At 37.4% G+C, this 20,525-nt stretch overlaps 7 protein-coding genes across 11 annotated transcripts; 5 read left to right on the top strand and 2 right to left on the bottom strand.

Annotated features, from left to right (window-relative positions):
- The first annotated feature begins 433 nt into the window (after positions 1–433).
- AT4G17240 (structural maintenance of chromosomes protein) lies at positions 434–2,502 on the top strand. 2 transcript variants are annotated; one of them, NM_117829.9, is made up of 5 exons: positions 434–1,143; positions 1,263–1,466; positions 1,618–1,686; positions 1,784–1,867; positions 1,963–2,502. In NM_117829.9, the coding sequence occupies exons 1-5, from the start codon at positions 649–651 to the stop codon at positions 2,140–2,142; spliced, it is 1,032 nt and encodes a 343-aa protein (NP_193457.5). In that variant the 5' UTR covers positions 434–648; the 3' UTR covers positions 2,143–2,502. The 2 variants fall into 2 exon arrangements, with proteins under 2 accessions (NP_193457.5, NP_001190748.1); NM_001203819.1 differs by having other exon boundaries at positions 585–1,047; positions 1,215–1,466; positions 1,963–2,348.
- Positions 2,503–5,131: 2,629 nt separating this feature from the next.
- On the top strand, positions 5,132–8,348 carry SCL13 (SCARECROW-like 13). Of its 2 annotated transcripts, none has more exons than NM_117828.8 (2): positions 5,132–5,267; positions 6,032–8,348. In NM_117828.8, exon 2 carries the CDS (start codon positions 6,134–6,136, stop codon positions 7,721–7,723), a length of 1,590 nt encoding a protein of 529 aa, NP_193456.4. In that variant the 5' UTR covers positions 5,132–5,267; positions 6,032–6,133; the 3' UTR covers positions 7,724–8,348. The 2 variants fall into 2 exon arrangements, with proteins under 2 accessions (NP_193456.4, NP_001328648.1); NM_001341195.1 differs by having other exon boundaries at positions 5,147–5,410; positions 6,032–7,956.
- A 1,016-nt stretch (positions 8,349–9,364) lies between these two features.
- Positions 9,365–12,289, top strand: MAP70-5 (microtubule-associated proteins 70-5). The gene is made up of 10 exons (NM_117827.3): positions 9,365–9,596; positions 9,693–9,778; positions 9,935–10,000; positions 10,100–10,270; positions 10,355–10,681; positions 10,764–10,910; positions 11,003–11,074; positions 11,143–11,574; positions 11,650–11,801; positions 11,906–12,289. Exons 1-10 carry the CDS (start codon positions 9,536–9,538, stop codon positions 11,931–11,933), a joined length of 1,542 nt encoding a protein of 513 aa, NP_193455.2. The 5' UTR covers positions 9,365–9,535; the 3' UTR covers positions 11,934–12,289.
- Positions 12,287–13,272, bottom strand: AT4G17215 (Pollen Ole e 1 allergen and extensin family protein). Its single transcript, NM_117826.3, has 2 exons — positions 12,883–13,272; positions 12,287–12,793 (listed from the first exon to the last, which is right to left on the bottom strand). The coding sequence occupies exons 1-2, from the start codon at positions 13,055–13,057 to the stop codon at positions 12,516–12,518; spliced, it is 453 nt and encodes a 150-aa protein (NP_567524.1). The 5' UTR covers positions 13,058–13,272; the 3' UTR covers positions 12,287–12,515.
- Positions 13,273–14,631: 1,359 nt separating this feature from the next.
- AT4G17210 (weak chloroplast movement under blue light protein (DUF827)) lies at positions 14,632–16,526 on the top strand. The gene is made up of 2 exons (NM_117825.2): positions 14,632–14,872; positions 14,962–16,526. The coding sequence occupies exons 1-2, from the start codon at positions 14,684–14,686 to the stop codon at positions 16,354–16,356; spliced, it is 1,584 nt and encodes a 527-aa protein (NP_193454.1). The 5' UTR covers positions 14,632–14,683; the 3' UTR covers positions 16,357–16,526.
- Positions 16,527–16,687: 161 nt separating this feature from the next.
- AT4G17200 (F-box and associated interaction domains-containing protein) lies at positions 16,688–17,833 on the bottom strand (the record flags this gene model as incomplete). Its single annotated transcript, NM_117824.1, has 1 exon — positions 16,688–17,833. One exon carries the CDS (start codon positions 17,831–17,833, stop codon positions 16,688–16,690), a length of 1,146 nt encoding a protein of 381 aa, NP_193453.1.
- Positions 17,834–18,028: 195 nt separating this feature from the next.
- Positions 18,029–20,474, top strand: FPS2 (farnesyl diphosphate synthase 2). Of its 3 annotated transcripts, NM_117823.4 has the most exons (11): positions 18,029–18,186; positions 18,272–18,296; positions 18,376–18,491; positions 18,562–18,765; positions 18,847–18,935; positions 19,030–19,081; positions 19,317–19,412; positions 19,511–19,555; positions 19,646–19,735; positions 19,852–19,923; positions 20,070–20,474. In NM_117823.4, the coding sequence occupies exons 1-11, from the start codon at positions 18,076–18,078 to the stop codon at positions 20,196–20,198; spliced, it is 1,029 nt and encodes a 342-aa protein (NP_193452.1). In that variant the 5' UTR covers positions 18,029–18,075; the 3' UTR covers positions 20,199–20,474. The 3 variants fall into 3 exon arrangements, with proteins under 3 accessions (NP_193452.1, NP_001328530.1, NP_974565.1); NM_001341194.1 differs by having other exon boundaries at positions 18,034–18,296; positions 20,070–20,427; NM_202836.2 differs by having other exon boundaries at positions 18,095–18,186; positions 18,272–18,491; positions 20,070–20,414.
- The last annotated feature ends 51 nt before the right edge of the window (positions 20,475–20,525 follow it).

The raw sequence follows: 20,525 nt of genomic DNA, 5'->3' as shown, positions 1-20,525 counted from the left end.
CTTACTACTACTCTTCCATTTCCTTTTCTACCAATGACAATTCAGCGTTTCATGTATGTAAGGGCTTAGTGTACGGTTATTAGGCTTTGGGTTCTACAATATGGACCAAAGCCAACTTCATTATTCATTCCATCTTTTCCTTTATGCCTGCCTCAATCAACGCCAACTTCTTCGCTATTATTTACTGTCCACAAAAATACAAAATGCTCGTCCATAAACCCCCCAAAAAAGGAACATGAAAGTCTCTTCACTTTGTATATGTCATTTTACAGTTAAGAAAAAAGAAGGAAGTAACAAAAGTCCAAATTAGAAAGGAAAAAAATGCACAAAAATGAAAGGAAAGCTAAAAGTGTAGATATGTGCTGGTTCTAATTTTCTAGAGCAAATGATTAATTATCTCATTAGTATTTAGTTATTTGAATAAACAGAATAACAAAATTCAAATAAACACAAAAGTGCCGTTAAACTTTTAAAGCCCATAGTTAGGCCCAATACAGATGAAAAGTCCGTTTTAGAACAGAGAGAATACGAAATTTGAAAAGAAGAGAGTGGGACATTGGAAACAGAAAAACCAAATTCCCTCTGCTTCATCTTCTTCCTCATTTTCAAATTCACAGATCCTAATCTTTTTTGAACCTTCCATCAATAATGGCGTCTCGCTACAATTCCTACGATTCTAGATCATCCGTAACCTCCTCGATTCACTCAGATCTATCATCCTCCGCAGAATTCAAATCGAACAAGCCAATTTCATCGAAAGCCATTGTCAGATCCAAATCTTCCTACTTAACCAAAACAACGAAGCCCATAAAGCCTGATAGTAATCCTGGAAACCTCACTAATATGATGAAGAAGCTAATGGAAATGAAGAAATCTAATTCCAAGAGCAAGAGGGTCGAGCTTGTGATTCCCGAGGAACTGAAGAAAATTGATACTGGCAAAGGAGGAGGGAAGAGTACATTGGGAACATTGCAGAGGAAGCTATTCGGGAAGGAGAAGGTGAAGGCATTGACAGAGGTTAAGAGTAACACTAGGACATTGTCTATGGTTCTGCGAAGCGAAAGGGAGCTTCTGGGGATGAACAAGGACCAGGAGGTTGAAATAGCTGAGCTAAAGTTTCAGCTTGAAGAGAAGAACCGAGAAGTAAAATCTTCTTTCTCTCTTTAAACCTTGGTTTTAGTCGTTTAGGGTTTTGGAATGTGTCCCTGTGTTAGATCCACGAAAGATTAGCTGTTTGTAATCAAATTAAGGTGTTTTTGCAGGTGGAGAAGTTGAAGGATCTGTGTCTGAAGCAAAGGGAAGAGATAAAGTCACTGAAGAGTGCGGTTCTGTTTCCGGATTCGATGAATAGTCAAATCAATCAAATGCAGGAGCTGAATCAGGCGAGAGAGATTATACCTAATCTTCAAAAGCAGGTCATTTCACTTAATGGACAGCTCCAATGCATTGCTCAAGACCTTGCTGAGGTAATTTTGTTTCTTTTTTTTACTTTCTTTGATTTGTAACCTGTGGGACTTAGAATCTGAATATAATGGAAACCAAGTTGTAACTCTTGGGAAGTTCTATATAGCTTAATGTATTATTTAATAGTAATCTGAAATTACTTTTTCTTATCAGGTGAAAGCGAACAAGTACTTGTCAGAAAGCTGTTACTGGCAAGCACAGACTTCTTCCTATGATTCACTGGTAAGTAAATCAGATCAAAAGTAGGCAACCTTGAAGAATCTGAGTTTGGAACCAACAACTACTGGCAATGGTCTTATTAGAATTGCATGCATATCAGGAATTCAGCTCAGGTAGCCCTGATGGATTGGCTCTGGAAGATTTGAATCCATGCCTAACTCCTTATACCAAGAAGAAGCCCAAGGTAGTTGCTTCTTAGCCTTGAGAGACAAAGCTCATGTTATTGGTTCATTAGCTCACAAGATAAGATGTGAAATTAAGCTTTGATATGTCCTGCAGGAGTATGAGAGGGTTGACTCAGCAGAAGAGAGTTTATCAGGGAGAAGCACTATAACAACAACAGGCGGTAAAGTCAAATCGAGTTCAAGAAGTGTAAAGATGTCAAGGAGCTCAGAGGGAAAGGCAGGGCAGAGATCAGAGGAGAGCAAAGGATGGTATAGAGGTGGGAGGATGTTTTAAGGTGAAAAAAAGAAAATGCCTCATATAAGGTAATCTTGTTCCATTTTTTCCACTTGATGTACAATGTCTCTTGCTCTCAACCTCCAGAGAGTAGTATGATTTTGGTAGGAACCATCTGGAGCCATGATCCACGATTGAGTTGAATAAGAGAAGAGTGTTGTTATATGTAAAATAGAAGTCTTTCAAAATAAGTTAATGGTGTACTTAGTAGGTGAGGAGAGAATATGTGTTTCCGTTGCATCCCTTCTTCTCACTTGATGATCTCATTGATTAAATTATCATTAGTAGTGTTGTTTATTAGAGAGTCTAGAGATGATGTTGATACTCCATCCCTTTCTTCAAGATACATGCTTTGGCATTTTCAATATTTGCAATATCATTAATATTGGTAAATTGGGAGACAAACATTAAATTTACATTACTCATTTTCCTTTCCCTCCTCCTTATTACTCCCAATTTTTTTTTTTCTTCTCATGCTCAATGTCTCCCTCATTTCTGTCTTAGTTTCCTCCATAAGTATGATTATTTGTTTACTATCAATTTTGACATCCTATTTTTGATTCTCAAATAAACATTAACCTCCAACACCCAAAATTTCATCACAAAGATGTCACTTTTACATTTATGTATGGAGGTTCAAGTGATGAACTAGACATTTATTTACCACTATAATTAACACGATTTAGATCTCGTTAATTACCAAAGATACAATAAAAACAATTTTCAGAGATACCAATATATTTTAATTATTCTATTAACAAAGTTTTCTTTTAAAAAGAACAACATTATAACAAAAACTTTTCCCATTGATATTCCGAAAATTAACTCTAATACTATAAGGATATTAATGAATCAACTAATGGTGTATGTATGTACTAAAGAAGAAAGCAAAGAGAGTAACCGTGTGTGGTGGGGGCTCATGATCGTTAGTTATTACGTCTCCTACTCTTACGTAGGCCTTTCCTCTGATCTCTTTCTGAATAATTGTAGCTTCACCGAAGTTGCTTGCTTTATTATGCTCTAGCTCCTTTTTAGGACCAAAAAAGGGTACTGACAAAGTGAACGAACACAGTACTCCTGTCCACCCAGAAATATTATAAAAATTAATACAATGGGCTCTCCCTTTGCAATATTCTTCTTAGAAATTTCAATATTGTACATCAGATTTAAGAACTTCTCATAGATAGAGACTAGAGAGGAGTGGGCAACTAATATTCAAGTTTTCCTTTGAGGGAACATATTTACAAACATCTGAGATACAAATCTGTTTTGTAAAAACTGTTTCATGTTTGTAAGAATTTTGTGTTTGTACATAAATAAAGAAGATGCCATCTCTACAAAGGGAAAGACAATTCCATGCTTTTACATCTCATTCTCTTCTTTCTTTACTCTTTTACTTCTTTTGAAAACACAAGAAAGATAAAAAAAAAAGGAAAGGTTAATAAAGTATTTGTTTCACTATTTATAATTTTATATAGTCTGTCTCTTCTCTGGTACCAAAACACAAATCTTTTCCATGCAAGTCACAGTTTTTGTATCCATTATCTCATCACCTTGTTTCAATATTCTAACTAAAAAAACAAATAAGTTCAAAGGGACAAAAGACATGTGTCAGTTAGTCAGAGGATATTGGGAGGTCCACGAACGTCCTTAATCTTTGGATTTTTCCGACTTACGAGATATTATGTGACGCAAACGCGTTTCTCCTCTTTTTTTACGATTATGCCATCCCACCACCGTACAAATCCCCTACGCGCCTCCACGCGTCGCTTCCTCACTCCCGTCTTTTCCACACACGCGCTAGTCGGAATATCTTATTGGATTAACTCTATGAATTTTCATATGAACAATATTTATAACATTTTTTTATTTGGTATTAACATTATATAAACATGATATTTGGGAAAAGTCTTTCGTTTGAAAAATTCGTACGTGACAACTAATTTTGTTTTTTTTTGGATGGTGAAAGAATTATCTTGGATTTGAGGCACACACTTTTGTTTATGGAATCTAAAACTAGATAGGTGCACACTATCCATATTGCCATCATTGTTGTAGATTTGATCTTTGTGCAACTTTTACTTGTGTATACATCTTAATTTCCGCATTCAAAGATTTTCAAAACCACTGCGATCAGTTTCATCCAATCTTATATCAACAAACATGCATTGGAAATTTTTTACATTAACAATAAGTCAAACCATTTTGAAACATAAACCTATAAAACTTGACAATATGGGAAAAATAAAGGACAAAATATTCTAAAAATTGACCAAATTATAGTCTTAAACATTAATTTCAACGGGACTATTTCGAAACCGTTTTTAAAAGCCGAAGTCTTATTAAATACAAACGAAAAAATTAACTTTGACATTGGGTATATTATAATGCTTGTCGATAAAATAAAGTGTTTTTTACTTAAATGTTACATTTATTTTAGTATGCTCCATAAGTTTGATATATCATGTTATCCTTGTTAATTATAAATGTTAAGCTTGAATTTGTTGATGATTCCTTCCTAATTTTTTTTTTTATGATGTAACTGACTAACAAGTTTTTTTTTGTTTCTTAACTAACCAGGGGGTTGATTTAATTTATGAAGTTAACATAAAAAAAAAATTACATGACCATGGAAGCCACAGTCAAAATATTCTATTATGGAAGTAAATTTTTTAAAAATGTATTTTCTTTAGTAAATAAAAAAAACGAAAGCGACAAGAGTAGAAAACACATTACAAGAGTATATTAGTCTACCCTAAGTTAATAAGTTTTATGTCCACACGCTATTTCGGCAAAACTTCACATTATGATTACTCTACTTAAGCATTTCATTAATGGTAAGCAATTAGACGTTAACAGAGTAATTAATAAATAAACAGTGGTAGTGCAGCTACTGCCGTCCAAAAGTCAATGGTCAGAGTGGCATTCAAGTAAATAATCCACATAAATGGGGGCATTTTATTAGCTCCAAGAGAGTCATGACAATTTGCACTTTTATTATATCTCAATCTCCTTCTTCTTCCTCAAGCTGATTCTTGAGTATGCAAGGAAAACTTCTCTTTTGTCCCCTTGTCAACAAAAATCTCCCATTCAACAAAATTTCTTCAGCTTCTCTCCTTCAAAAGGTTAGCTTTCATGGTGATCTCTGTAGTCACTTTCTCCTTTTTATTTTCTTGTCAAAACGATTCAATTTCATTTGTTTCTAAATTGAACAATTGCTTCTTCCTTAGCTCTGCTCTCATCTGGTTTTAAGCTTTTGGTCCTAGGGGTTAGGAATCTGAGCTTATATGTGCCTTTTTTGATTGTTTGTTTTTGAAAGGATATGACTTGTTTGATTTGGTTTTGGCGCAAAAAGCGATTATTCCCTGTAACCCAACATCGATTTGTCTACCTGTCCCTTTGTTTGCCTTGTGTTGATTCAAAAGTACTAAACTTTATCCTGATGATTGTGTAAAAATCTTGACTTGGAGCCTAGGTTTTAAAGCTTTGAAATCCCTTAGTTTAACCTGATTCTGGTAAAAAACCCTGCTTTAGGGTATGACTCCAACCTTCGAATAGATGTAATTTCTTCTGTAGAGAGAGATATATAGAGAGTGTAAAGCTTCCATTTTTTGGGGTTCCTTTTATCTGGCAATAGAAATCTGAAGGCAGTAGCAAAAACCGATATATGATTTCTGAAAGATGTCAGATCTGTTTTCTGATAACCCTATGATGACTTGAGTGATTGATTGTGAGAGCAGACTTTGTCGCATATGTTTGAGTTTGTTTAGAGAAAAATTCACAACTAGACCTTTTTTTTCTTCTTCTATCACAAATCACAGTGTCTGTATTTAGTTGCTTTACTCTGTTGTAGCTCACTTGTTGTTTTTGGATGTTTTCATGGAGGCAGGTTTTTATTCTCCTTGGTTTGAACAAGTTACACTGTAGAGAGTGATTTGGCTAAAAGAAGATTGATTCAGGAGCTGTGTAGTGTATTGCTGGGGTTTTTCCAATGCAAACGTCTCAGAAACATCACAGTGCGGCTGGACTGCACATGCTGTATCCTCAAGTCTACTGTTCACCTCAGTTTCAAGCGAAAGACAACAAAGGCTTCTCTGATATCCCGTCCAAAGAAAACTTTTTTACCCTCGAATCCTCCACTGCTTCTGGTAGTCTTCCTTCGTATGACTCTCCTTCTGTGAGCATTACATCTGGCCGGAGCCCGTTTTCTCCTCAGGGCTCTCAGTCTTGCATCTCGGATCTCCATCATTCCCCTGACAACGTCTATGGATCACCTTTGAGTGGGGTGTCATCTCTTGCCTATGATGAAGCTGGAGTCAAGAGTAAGATTCGGGAACTTGAGGTCTCGCTGCTGAGTGGTGATACAAAAGTTGAAGAATTCTCAGGTTTTAGCCCCGCTGCTGGGAAGTCGTGGAACTGGGATGAACTTTTGGCTTTGACTCCACAGTTGGACTTGAAAGAGGTGCTGGTGGAGGCTGCTCGGGCAGTCGCTGATGGGGATTTCGCTACAGCGTATGGATTCCTTGATGTCTTGGAACAGATGGTGTCAGTCTCAGGCAGTCCGATCCAACGGCTAGGCACTTACATGGCAGAAGGGCTTAGAGCGAGGCTTGAGGGGTCTGGGAGCAATATATACAAATCCTTGAAATGCAATGAACCAACGGGAAGGGAACTGATGTCTTACATGAGTGTTCTCTATGAAATCTGCCCCTACTGGAAATTCGCGTACACAACTGCGAATGTTGAGATCTTGGAAGCAATAGCTGGGGAAACCAGAGTCCACATTATCGATTTTCAGATTGCACAGGGATCACAATACATGTTTTTGATTCAGGAGCTTGCGAAACGCCCTGGTGGGCCGCCGTTGCTGCGTGTGACGGGTGTGGATGATTCACAGTCCACCTATGCTCGTGGGGGAGGACTCAGCTTGGTAGGTGAGAGGCTTGCAACTTTGGCGCAGTCATGTGGTGTCCCGTTTGAGTTTCACGATGCCATCATGTCTGGGTGCAAGGTGCAGCGGGAACATCTCGGGTTGGAACCTGGCTTTGCTGTTGTTGTGAACTTCCCATATGTATTACACCACATGCCAGACGAGAGCGTAAGTGTTGAAAATCACAGAGACAGGCTGCTGCATCTGATCAAGAGCCTCTCCCCAAAACTGGTTACTCTAGTAGAGCAAGAATCCAACACAAACACCTCGCCATTCCTGTCACGGTTTGTGGAAACACTGGATTACTACACAGCGATGTTTGAGTCGATAGATGCAGCACGGCCACGGGATGATAAGCAGAGAATCAGCGCAGAACAACACTGTGTAGCAAGAGACATAGTGAACATGATAGCATGTGAGGAGTCAGAGAGAGTAGAGAGACACGAGGTACTGGGGATATGGAGGGTCAGAATGATGATGGCTGGGTTCACGGGTTGGCCGGTCAGCACATCTGCAGCGTTTGCAGCGAGTGAGATGCTGAAAGCTTATGACAAAAACTACAAACTGGGAGGCCATGAAGGAGCGCTCTACCTCTTCTGGAAGAGACGACCCATGGCTACATGTTCCGTGTGGAAGCCAAACCCAAACTAGATTGGGTAAGTTATAGTGATGATGGTTACTTGAGTGGATAAAGAAGAGCACAACAAAAACACATCTGTCGCTGTAAATTTTTTAGGATGTGCAATGATGTTTTAAGTTGTAACACAACCTAAGTTATATATGTATACAAACCAAACCTGGTGGTTGTTTTTCTCTTGTAAATTGTCATGTGGTTGTGGGTGGGTTGCTAGTAATGAAATATAACCAAAACATTGATTAGGTCATTTTATGATCTTCTTCTATATATACCGGTATAAGTCAACTGGCGGCTGAACAAAGGTCGTGAGGTAACAAAATATGAGACAAATCTACAGGTCAGATTGGGTTCTGAATTCTGATAAGGTCTTAAAAAGGAGCTCACCAACCCACAAAACCATGGATTGAACAAGTACAGGTCATTGCCTTCATTTTATTCTTTACTTTTCTAAGGCTCAAGCTTCCTTTATTGCCTTTAATAACAATATACTAATGAGTATTTTGCACTCAGTAACAAAATTCAGGAGAGTAATTTTTTGCCCTAACATGTTACTTTTATGTGTTAAGAGTTTAGAATTTTGGATCTATGATTTTAGTTTTTGTTAGGGAATCATATTCATATAAATAAAATATTGCCATTGACTTAATTGTTGTTATTCACCTAATTTCTCTCCAAATTTGGTCATTTACCTCAGTTGATTCTATATTATACTTGCTAAGTGTTCTTTGTCTAATTCTCTATCATTGTTTGATTTAATAATAACCAAACCTTAAGACTTGGAAGCAAAGAAGAGAGAAAATCCCAATTAATTTTTAATAATTCAAAGAGAGATATTGAGTGACTTCCACTAATACAAAGAAAGCTTGGTTTGTGCAATATTTTGCGGTTAAGCTATTAATTGCTGAGGCAACACCTTTTCACACTTTGCTTTCCTTCTTCCAAGTTTTCAACTTTTCTTTCTTACTCTTTCTATTAATCAAACTGCAACACAAAAATCATTTGGATAATACATGTTTAGAAGATGATTAAGCTTTAGTTTTATTTCAAGATTATCATAATTGTTATCTGTTGTTACCTACATTCATATAATCTTATCAAAAACGATAAAGACAAAAAGGGGATACAATATAGGTTTTTATTATAAAGAAACAGGAAAGAAAGAAAAGGGTTTTCACCAAACGAAATTAGTTCAATCATTTAAATTATCTTTATCCTTATGATTAGTGTCTTTATATCTGTCATATGCTGCTTCTCCTTCCAACTTCCTTTGGATTATATTCTCTTCTCTTTATTTTAATTTCCATTTGTGGTAGCTGTTTTATTTTTTGTATTTTCACGCCGTGTCCCTTTAAAATAATATTAACTACACCACTAATGTTGGAACATGAAAAACATGAATGAGGTAATTATGATGATGAACCAAATGTTAAGGACAAGCTCGGTGTAACTAAGAAGATAATTAGTGAAACAGAACAAGTCAATAACTTGTAAGCATTTCAGAATTGAAAATAAAGATAAGGGAGGATGAATATGAATTTAGTAAATGGGTAATGAAAGTGAAAGAAGAAGAGGGAAGGGTTGGTTACTGTCTCAAGGGTTTGAAATGGAGACGGTTGCTTGAGAATGAGGAAAAAGAGTTAGTAAGTTTTTAACTCTCTCTTTCTCTCTCCCTCTCTCTTTTTCAACGTCAATTCCTTTAAGGAATGGCCTCTCTCTCTCTCTGAAAGTGTGTGTGTATATATTAAACGACTCCATTTCTCCTCTGCTTAGACCAAAACTCATCTTCTATACTGCAACAAAGAAGGAGGAGCCGTTGAGACTACAAAATGACTGCAGCAGAAAACCCTTTTGTATCTGACACCTCTTCTCTGCAAAGCCAGCTTAAAGGTTCTTATTTTTCTTTCTGTTTATTGTTCATCAACCCTTATGAGTAATTTGCTTGATGTTGAGGTTGTTCTGCTTTCTTTTAATTCCACTCTGCAGAAAAAGAGAAAGAGCTTTTGGCTGCTAAAGCTGAAGTTGAGGCTTTGAGAACAAATGAAGAGCTCAAAGACAGAGTCTTTAAGGAGGTAACATGCATGATGATCATCAACTCTGTTTGTGATTGTTCTACAAAAACTTTAAGTCAATCTTACCTATAAGTTTTTTTGATCAATGTTTTCCATATTCAAACTGTCCTTTTTGAGCTTCTTGAGCTCTATTGATGCTACTTGGTGTTGTTTCAGCTTAGAGAAAACGTGAGGAAGTTGGAGGAGAAACTTGGAGCCACCGAGAATCAAGTTGACCAAAAGGTGAGGTTTTGCTCAAATACTATAGACCATCTTTGTGAAGGACTCATGTCAAAACATTAGAAATGACTAGAATAAGTTAAGCTTGTGACATGATTGTAGGAGTTGGAGAGGAAGAAGCTAGAAGAAGAGAAGGAAGATGCATTGGCGGCACAGGACGCTGCAGAAGAAGCACTAAGGAGGGTTTACACTCACCAACAGGACGATGACTCTCTACCCCTAGAATCCATCATAGCTCCTCTTGAATCTCAGATCAAGATTCACAAGCATGAGGTTCTTAAGACTATATGTATTTCAAATTTCTTTCTTGTATCAGTGTGAAGTGCCAGATTTTCTTGACATGCTACTGTTTGACAGATTTCTGCACTTCAAGAGGACAAGAAAGCGTTGGAACGTCTAACAAAATCAAAAGAATCGGCGCTTCTTGAAGCAGAGAGAATCTTGAGAAGTGCCCTTGAACGTGCTTTGATTGTTGAAGAGGTCCAGAACCATAACTTTGAACTTCGACGACAGATTGAGATATGCCAGGATGAGAACAAGTTTCTTGAGAAAATTAACCGCCAGAAAGTGTTGGAGATTGAGAAGCTCTCCCAAAGCATTGTAGAACTGGAGGAAGCGATCTTGGCAGGAGGAACAGCCGCCAATGCAGTTCGAGACTATCGCCGCCAAATCTCCCAGCTCAATGCAAGTGTTCTGTTTAGTTTCTTGTACTTCATTCTCACATTTGTTTTAAAGGAAAATCACATGATTTTTTCATCGTTACCAGGATGAGAAGAGAACCTTAGAGAGAGAGCTAGCCAGAGTCAAAGTGTCAGCAAGTAGAGTGGCACTTGCAGTTGCTAACGAGTGGAAAGATGAGAACGATAGAGTCATGCCTGTAAAGCAATGGCTTGAAGAGAGAAGGATTCTCCATGTACTCACTGCTTTTCACTTACACATCCAGTTAATACACACTGACTAGCTTATATGGGAAACATTAGTGTTGAACTTTGTGTCTGTGTGCAGGGAGAAATGCAGAAATTGAAAGATAAACTCGCTGTTTCCGAGAGAACCGCTAAGGCTGAGTCCCAGCTAAAGGTGATTGCTTATGTAGTTAATATTCTGTTGGTAAAAAGTGTAGTTTCTAATGCAAGTAAACATTATAGGAGAGGTTAAAGCTTAGGCTGAAAACCATAGAAGATGGCTTGAAGGGCCCAAACACGTTTTTCGTCTCTCCAACTACAAAGACTGAAAAATCTGGCAAGATTTTAGGATTCTTGACCAGTGGTGGTGGCTCAAAGAAAAGGTCTAGTTCTCAGCTAAGAGGCTCAGTTACAGGCAGAATCCATGCTATGAATCAGCCAATTGACAGAGTTGGGGAAAGTGATGAAATGGAGAATTCAAAGATTACTGCAAACGGATTGACTGATCAACATGAAGAAGATAGCGAAAGGAAAACAGAGGAAGATGGAAATGTTTATTCTGAAGATATGGTTTCAGGGTTTTTATATGACAGGCTTCAGAAGGAAGTGATTGCTTTAAGGAAGCTATGTGAGAGTAAAGAGGGTACTATAAATGCCAAAAATGAAGAAATCAAGGTAACTTCATCATCTTCTTGTGGTTGTTTAAGATCCTCAACTATATGAAACCTCTTAAGATACCTCTGTTTTTAGATGTTGTTGAAGAAGGTGGATGCTCTAACGAAAGCCATTGAAGTTGAGACAAAGAAGGCAAAGAGGGAAGCCGCAGCGAGAGAAAAGGAAAACGCATTGGCAATGTTGAATGAAGAGTCAAAACTATGTAGAAAGGCAAAACTACCGAGAAGGTTTGGTCATCACATCCTTTGTTGTTTGTCTTTGTCTTTTGAGAAGTATACATAGTCAAACATCAAGACAGTTGATATTTATATGTTTATGCTATGTTGTGCAGCCGCATACCCAATCCACGTTGCCAGTAGAGGAAGAAGAAGCTTATGGGATTGAATACTAAAGAATATGGTCTAATGTTAGGTTGTACTGTACATATTGAGTATTGGATGATGGATTATAAGAAAGTGAAAACTAAAGATCAAGAGATGTGTATGTGTGTTATGTATATCGGATTGCAAAGCCATGTTTCCAGATGATGACACAAAACTCCTCTCTCTTCTCCTACCAATTAGTTGAATGTTAGCAATTATCTTGGAAACCTATAAGTAAATCAGAATCAGCTAAACACAAAAACATGCATATTCTCTCTCAAAGTCATACATAACCATATATGTCTTCTCTCAGATTTTTTGGTCTTGCCTTGGTTGTTAGGCTAACATAACAAACTTTGCATCTAATATATATATCATAATCAGTTACAGGATCGTATGATCTCTGTAGTAGCAAGAAGATCCAAGCTTGAAGAAAACATAAATTTTATTATATACAAGAAGAGCATGAAGAACAAGATTTACAAAGACTATCTCTCTTTCTCACAAGAAGTGAGAAGGAACCATATAGAAATAAAGTCAGGACTGATCTTTCCTAGCAAGATTAATTTACAGTCTCTTTTACATGGTGCTCTCTTGTAAGGTGATATTTCCAGCTGTATAGACACGAGAGCCGTTGGAAGAGGAGAGGAGTTGAATACCTCTGTGAATCTTGGAAGAGCATCGATACGGTTTAGGGACAGAGAGTGTTTTAATGATACAAGCCTTGTCTAAGTCAGGAATCGCGTGGAGGTGAGAAGGAAGATCGATGACGAATTGCCCCAACTCATTTGTCACAGCTTTGATCCATTTAGATCTCCTCCTATGTCCAGTATGGCACTTGAAGCCAATAGTAGCTCCTGTATGATGATGATGATGTGTTAGAAATCTCGTAGTATATAATATAAGGAATACGGACCAATCCACTTATTACCAACTGGTTACGTACCATGAATAGGGGAGGAGGAGGAAGAGAGAAGAGAGGCGGTGAGAAGAACAGAGGAGAGTTTTTGTTCGCCGTAGCCAGCCATCTCCACCATCTCATCTCTGCTCCATCTATCACTAAATGCTTCCCCAAACGTCACAATTAATACCAACGTCATGCTCATCAACAAGAACCTCATCTTTAATCTTCAAGGTCGTATATATGTGAAAAACTACCAACTGGCTTAGAAATGGAACAAGCAAGGATGTGTTATATATATACACACACAAAAATGAATGGATTAGTTGAATAAATTAAGAATATGAGATCCTTATTTTGCTTTTTTATAAGTAAAAATGCCTCTTCCATAATTTGACTTTTATCTTTTTTGGTCAAATTATATGACTCCTTAATTATATATCTCCTTGCTTATATAATAGTAGAAATTACTTGTTTGCCTAATCCTTCTTTCTTCTTCTTCTTTTCTTCTTCTAGTTAATAAATTTGATCAATCTTTGATCAATCTTTGGTCAAATATCAGTACGGTATGCGACGTTTCTTCTTTACAAATGTCTTTATTTTTTTAATATTATGTTTCAAAGTCTAACCTAAATTTAAAGTCACAATTGACAAATAATCAAGCCTGCCCCAACTGTTTTTCTTTTCTTCTAGACATTTGTCTTTGTCCCAAAGACAACTTTTTTGGGAGAGTTCTTGTGTGGGTTGGTTATCAATAATCTCTCCAAGGATAAATACAAAAATGTTTATTTGAATGATGTGTCTATGATGACCTATCAATATTATAATTTCATTCAATCTCTATTTATTGCATTTTCTCAATTATAACTACACAAAAAGATCAACAATTTCACATAATTATAGTGTTATCTTTAACTAAAAAGTGCATCAGGCTTTTATTATTTATAGCCAATATATATATATATATATATATATAAATATATAATTGTATATTTCATTGTTATATATATATATAATTGTATATGTCATTGTTATGTAATTGTGATAGTTACCAAGAAGGAAATATCTAATTGTTATTTTTAAAGTAGAGTTATTTTTTTTGTTGACGTATCAATGCAATATATATAGTTTTGTTAATTAAATTATTTTCTATAGATAATTTCTTACAAAAGATATTATTAACCAACAACTGTTGATAAAATGATAGAAATAAAAATAAAAATAAACAAATTATATCAACACATACAAAATGTATTCAATAGTTTTAAATCAAATCTTAATTAATTAAAATTTTCATTTCAGTTGCACAACTATAAACATATTAATAACAAATTTGATTTCTTAAATAGTTTTCAAAAGTGTTACACAAATAAACCCAAAAGGAATAACTAAGCAAGGGGTTTAGGTGAACGGTACGGTACACAAATCCGAACCAAATCCACAAAATGACCACCAAGCACCAAGTTTAGAATAGCCGGTCCAGATTCTTTACTAATAAACTTCTAGACTCAGGTTATATTCAATTATTCATCTTAATAACGAAATTATCTTATTTCTAAATACTATAATGTATATATCAGTATATAGACATGTTCTTATTTTAGGAGTCAAGATATTGATGTTTTGAGTTTACCAATGCCCATGCCCCCAACAAAAGAAAACAAGATTAATAATCAAAATTGAAAATAGACAAATAGATAAAGGAAGACCTTAGAGTGACAAAAGACATGAGCGCAAAACATGGCGACCCTCTAGTTCATTATTTGGAAGACAAAGATCCTAAGGATCAACATCAAACCCTCTCTCTCTTTGCTTCATTACGTAAAAGTTTGTGTTGAGAGGATTGATGGCGAAGATCAGAACGGATGCTCCGGTGATGCCTCCGGAGACTCCTCCTCGGAGCAGTGAGGTGGGAGAGATTGACACCCGCGCTCCCTTCCAATCCGTTAGAGACGCCCTTAGTTTATTCCGTCAAGTTAGCTTTTCCAAGAAGCAACCACCTCGTCTCTCCTCCTCCTCCTCTTCTCAGTCTCAGGTATACACACATTCTTCCTCTCTGCATGCCTCTTTCTCTCATTTTACAAAACGTGTCTCTCTATAAATATCTTTTCTTTCTTCGTTAAGGACACAACAACGGATGTGTCGGATAAGGAGATGCAACTTCTGTTAGCCGAACAAGAAATGGATAGAGTCAAGATATGTCTTGATGGCTCTGTCGCAGCTAAAGCACAAGCTCTCTCTGATCTCGACTCTGCTCAACGAAAGGCTGCTGATTTAAGGGTTAAACTAGAATCCATCAAACATTCAAGGAAATGTGCTATCTCTACCAAACACACCATGAATCAACGGTTAGAACAACTTCAATCTGAAAACCAAGAAACAGAGAGCACAAGAGAGGATTACATTTTGATTACCGCGGAGCTGTTCATGGCGAAATACGAGCTCGCGGAATTAAAACAACAGTTTAACCTCTCCGTGGAAGAGAGACTAGCTGAACTTCAGAGGGCAGAGGAAGCAGAGTGTGCGTCTATGGTTAACTCCAACAAGATCAAAGACATGTCGCATGACATAGCGGAAATGCGTGATGCTGCTGAGCGACTTAATTCTGATGCTGCAAGGAAAAAAGAGGAAGAGGAACAGATAAAGGAAGAGAGTATTGCCTTGAGAGAAACTTACGTGTGTAAGAAGCTAGAAGCTAAGCAAAGGCTGGAGGATCTCAAGCGAGATTGTGACCCTGAGCTAAAGAAAGATATTGAGGAGTTAATGGAGATATCTACCGAAAACGAGAGGTTACAGGAGGAGATTAAACTTTCTGGCGAGCTCAAAGAGGCAAAGAGTGCGATGCAAGAAATTTATGATGAAGAAAGTTCATACAAAAGCTTGGTGGGTTCACTCACTGTGGAATTAGATGGAGTGCAGAGAGAAAACAGAGAATTGAAGGGAAAGGAGAAGGAGAGACAAGAAGCTGAAGAAGGAGAATGGGTAGAAGCGAGTCGTAAAGTTGATGAAATCATGCGTGAAGCAGAGAAAACAAGAAAAGAAGCGGAAGAGATGAGGATGAACGTGGATGAACTCAGGAGAGAAGCAGCAGCAAAACATATGGTAATGGGTGAAGCAGTGAAACAGCTCGAGATAGTTGGAAGAGCGGTGGAGAAAGCGAAAACCGCAGAGAAAAGAGCTGTGGAAGACATGAAAGTCCTTACTGAGAAGAAAGAGAGTCTAACACATGATGAGCCTGACAAGAAGATTAGAATATCACTGAAAGAGTACGAAGAATTGAGAGGAAAGCATGAAGAGTCAGAGAGAATGGTACAGTTTAAAGCGAAAACGGTTGCGGCTCAGCTGGAAGAGATCAATGAGAGCAGAATAGAAGGGGAAAGAAAGTTGGAGGAGAAGATTAAAGAGATGGAGGAGTTAAAAGCTGCGATTGATGGCGCGTTGCGAAAAGCAGAGATTGCAGAGGAAGCACACAGTATTGTTGATGCTGAACTAAGAAAATGGAAACCACAAGACTTGTAGCAGATATAAATATGCTTTAGGTTGTTTAGGGAACTACTAGAATGTCCATACCAATATGTCTTTAGTGAGAGATTGATGACTATTCATATATCTCATTTCAACAGTAAATACATGAACTGCATTAACATGGAACATTGCTTTTTTTCTTCTTGTTTGGATGTGAAATTGGACAAAGTACTAAACTAGAATTATAAAAGCCAAATACTTATTATTATGATAAATATCAAACACACAAAAACAGTAAGGGACTAGATGGAAGAAGCAAACACACAAAAATAGTATACGTCAACGACTCAAAGGGAGTAATTATCTCTTTGTCCGGCTGGTTGATTTAGAGTTGCACTAAGCTTGGAGCATAAGAAGACCACACAAGTGGGCAACAATACACGTAGGGGTCAGGTTTTACGAGATCGGGAGCTTCCCGGAGAGTCGCGGATTTGAAGTATCCGTCTTGTCCAATGATGTAAGCTGTCGGGTAGCGGCGGTTTCGGTTTTCTACTCTTGGGTTAAACAAGTCTGAATTAAAAAATACAGCGACTTTGTTCTCTTCGTCAATAAAGAAGCTCCCAGCTTCATCATCGAACTGACAACCAGTGGGTGGTTCCATATCCACTGACAAAAACATGCTCCAGGACACCGCAGTGGGATCGATCTTAGTGGTTACCCAAATCTCCCATGTTTCAAACCGCTGATATAACACCGCAAGCTGATCATCTCTAACACAAGATATAGCCACAGTTTCCAAAACATCAGAGTGAAATGGCAGAGGAAGACGCGGTCCAAACCTCTCTGTAGTAAAATCAAAACAGAGTAAAAACTTTTCAATCTCATCTACTACTTCTTCTTCTTCTCCTTCCACAATTATCTTCTCTTGAGCAAGAAAATAAGTGTTTCCATTCAAAGACACGCTCTGTTGATGAAACGGTATATGGCAGTCGGGACTGACATCAAGAACCCTCCATGAATCAGAGCTAAAGTCGTAGATTTCGTAACCAAAAAGGTGCCCTGTATCATAGTTCATCAAGATTTTGTAGTTGTGGTTATTGTCATATCCGAGAGCGTACCATTCGAGTTTGTTAAACCTTTTTCTTGGTTTGATAAACCTTGTTTGCCCTAAATAAGGATTCCACACTAGAAGCCTCGAGTTGTCCTTACCGACGCATAACAACAAACCATCGCATTGAAGGACTTTAGATACCTCGATTTGATCAAGTTTAGCAATTTGCTTTATACATGGATCAACAAAGTCATGTTCGTTGTTTCGGATTCCTTGGAGATCAAACTTCATTGAACAAACCCTAGAATCCATCATCGTGAATCCCATAAACTGCTTCCTTGCTGCTTTAAAGAAAATACCTTCTTTGGATAAAGCGTTCCACATTTTGCAAGTACACCGTACTGAAATCAAAGATGTCATCGGAACCCTAGTGAGAATCTCCCCTACCAAATCTGGTGAAAGATCAGACATTGTCGTCATCCTTTGAAACTCTGCAATACAAAATTAGGGGTTTAGAGTTGTTTAAAAATGTTTTCCCCATTTCACGTACATTTTATATACTGTACTTCTGAGATAAGCAGGCCTTAGACGGCTCAATTAAATGGGCCACAAAAAGCCCATTTAAAGAACGTCACGTGACGCGATATAAGCATGATCCGAGGAACACACTTAAAACAATCAGGTTCCACATTTGGCTTTGCACACCTTCCTTGATCCTATCAATGGCGGATCTGAAATCAACCTTCCTCGACGTTTACTCTGTTCTCAAGTCTGATCTGCTTCAAGATCCTTCCTTTGAATTCACCCACGAATCTCGTCAATGGCTTGAACGGGTACTCCTTCGATTCACTTCCATTTTCACTTAAACTCAGATCCTTTGATGAATTTGTTTCTGCTGATTGGAACCTCTTTTTGCAGATGCTTGACTACAATGTACGCGGAGGTGAGAGAAGCTTCACTCAGACATTACCTTCAAACTTAAGCAGCTCATAAACAAAACTTGTGTGTGTTCTGTTTTGCAGGGAAGCTAAATCGTGGTCTCTCTGTGGTTGATAGCTACAAGCTGTTGAAGCAAGGTCAAGACTTGACGGAGAAAGAGACTTTCCTCTCATGTGCTCTTGGTTGGTGCATTGAATGGGTAATTCCTCTTTTACTTCTCTTCTTATCTTTCATCTCAATGCTCATTTTGTATTTGCTTGCATTTGCAGCTTCAAGCTTATTTCCTTGTGCTTGATGACATCATGGACAACTCTGTCACACGCCGTGGCCAGCCTTGTTGGTTTAGAAAGCCAAAGGTTGGTATGATTGCCATTAACGATGGGATTCTACTTCGCAATCATATCCACAGGATTCTCAAAAAGCACTTCAGGGAAATGCCTTACTATGTTGACCTCGTTGATTTGTTTAACGAGGTTTATCTCTTTCATCCTTCTCTTAATATTACGACTTACAGTTATCACCAGCTTGTTCAAAGTTTCTTTACATTGTTCTAGGTAGAGTTTCAAACAGCTTGCGGCCAGATGATTGATTTGATCACCACCTTTGATGGAGAAAAAGATTTGTCTAAGTACTCCTTGCAAATGTGAGAGATATCATTCAAATTTTTAATGGATGATGTAGTGAAGTAGGATTACATGTGTTTGACTGATGATTATAGTTTGCTCTAAAACGTGCAGCCATCGGCGTATTGTTGAGTACAAAACAGCTTATTACTCATTTTATCTTCCTGTGAGTACTCTGAATCCCTCTCTCTATATATATATATATAGAGTCACACGTAGGTTCAGAGGTTGCAGCATAATTTATTTCGTAAGCTAGACACATTCTGTTTGACCGATACCATTGGATGTAATCAGATGATCTGTTAAACATTGCTATTTGCTAGGCAATTGATAACATTTAAAGTCTATGAAACATTTTAAGTCTGTTGTGAACAGAGGTCCTCACTGATTATTGCACTCAGGTTGCTTGCGCATTGCTCATGGCGGGAGAAAATTTGGAAAACCATACTGATGTGAAGACTGTTCTTGTTGACATGGGAATTTACTTTCAAGTACAGGTAGTTAGTTAGATACTAATACACGAGAGTTTACATAAGGCTCATTTCAGGATCCGCGAGAGCAATATTATTAAGTTGATATCGTTTCTTTTCCATAGGATGATTATCTGGACTGTTTTGCTGATCCTGAGACACTTGGCAAGGTGAAAATTTATGCCAACACATTTGGTATTCAAAGCTGATCTTATTGTATTTTTGTGTTTATCTTACCAAGCATGCATCGTATATCACAGATAGGGACAGACATAGAAGATTTCAAATGCTCCTGGTTGGTAGTTAAGGCATTGGAACGCTGCAGTGAAGAACAAACTAAGATACTATACGTGAGATTCAGTTTCTTTCTCATGCGTATGAGGATCATTTTCTGCATAAGATTTGTATCTAGTTTTGAAGCAGGATCAGCATGTTTACTGGACTGAATAAATTTTCAATGTTTCAGGAGAACTATGGTAAAGCCGAACCATCAAACGTTGCTAAGGTGAAAGCTCTCTACAAAGAGCTTGATCTCGAGGTTTGCCACTAAGCATTAACTCAAACCCTTTCGTTAGTTAGACCAAGTAGAATAAGAGAACGTAATTATTGCTTATGAAAGTAGAGAACATGAGAGATGTGATATATATGTAACAAAATCTGCGTTTGATCTTGATTATTCCATAGGGAGCGTTCATGGAATATGAGAAGGAAAGCTATGAGAAGCTGACAAAGTTGATCGAAGCTCACCAGAGTAAAGCAATTCAAGCAGTGCTAAAATCTTTCTTGGCTAAGATCTACAAGAGGCAGAAGTAGAGACATACTCGGGCCTCTCTCCGTTTTATTCTTCTGACATTTATGTATTGGTGCATGACTTCTTTTGCCTTAGATCTTATGTTCCCTTCCGAAAATAGAATTTGAGATTCTTGTTCATGCTTATAGTATAGAGACTTAGAAAATGTCTATGTTTCTTTTAATTTCTGAATAAAAAATGTGCAATCAGTGATAAATTGATACTTGTTAATGTGGCAAAAATTTTGTGTCACATGAGGGTGCAACAGAAATTTGGAAGGACCTGAGGCTGTTTGAGCTTACATCACCTTGCAAAATCGAAACAGGGTTTGGGGAATCTGGTCCTATGTC

This window comes from Arabidopsis thaliana, chromosome 4, assembly GCF_000001735.4.
Source record: "Arabidopsis thaliana chromosome 4, partial sequence".
In the NCBI taxonomy this organism is placed as follows: domain Eukaryota; kingdom Viridiplantae; phylum Streptophyta; class Magnoliopsida; order Brassicales; family Brassicaceae; genus Arabidopsis; species Arabidopsis thaliana.
Note: the sequence above shows the minus strand (reverse complement) of the source record. Positions and strands in the feature narration are given on the sequence as shown.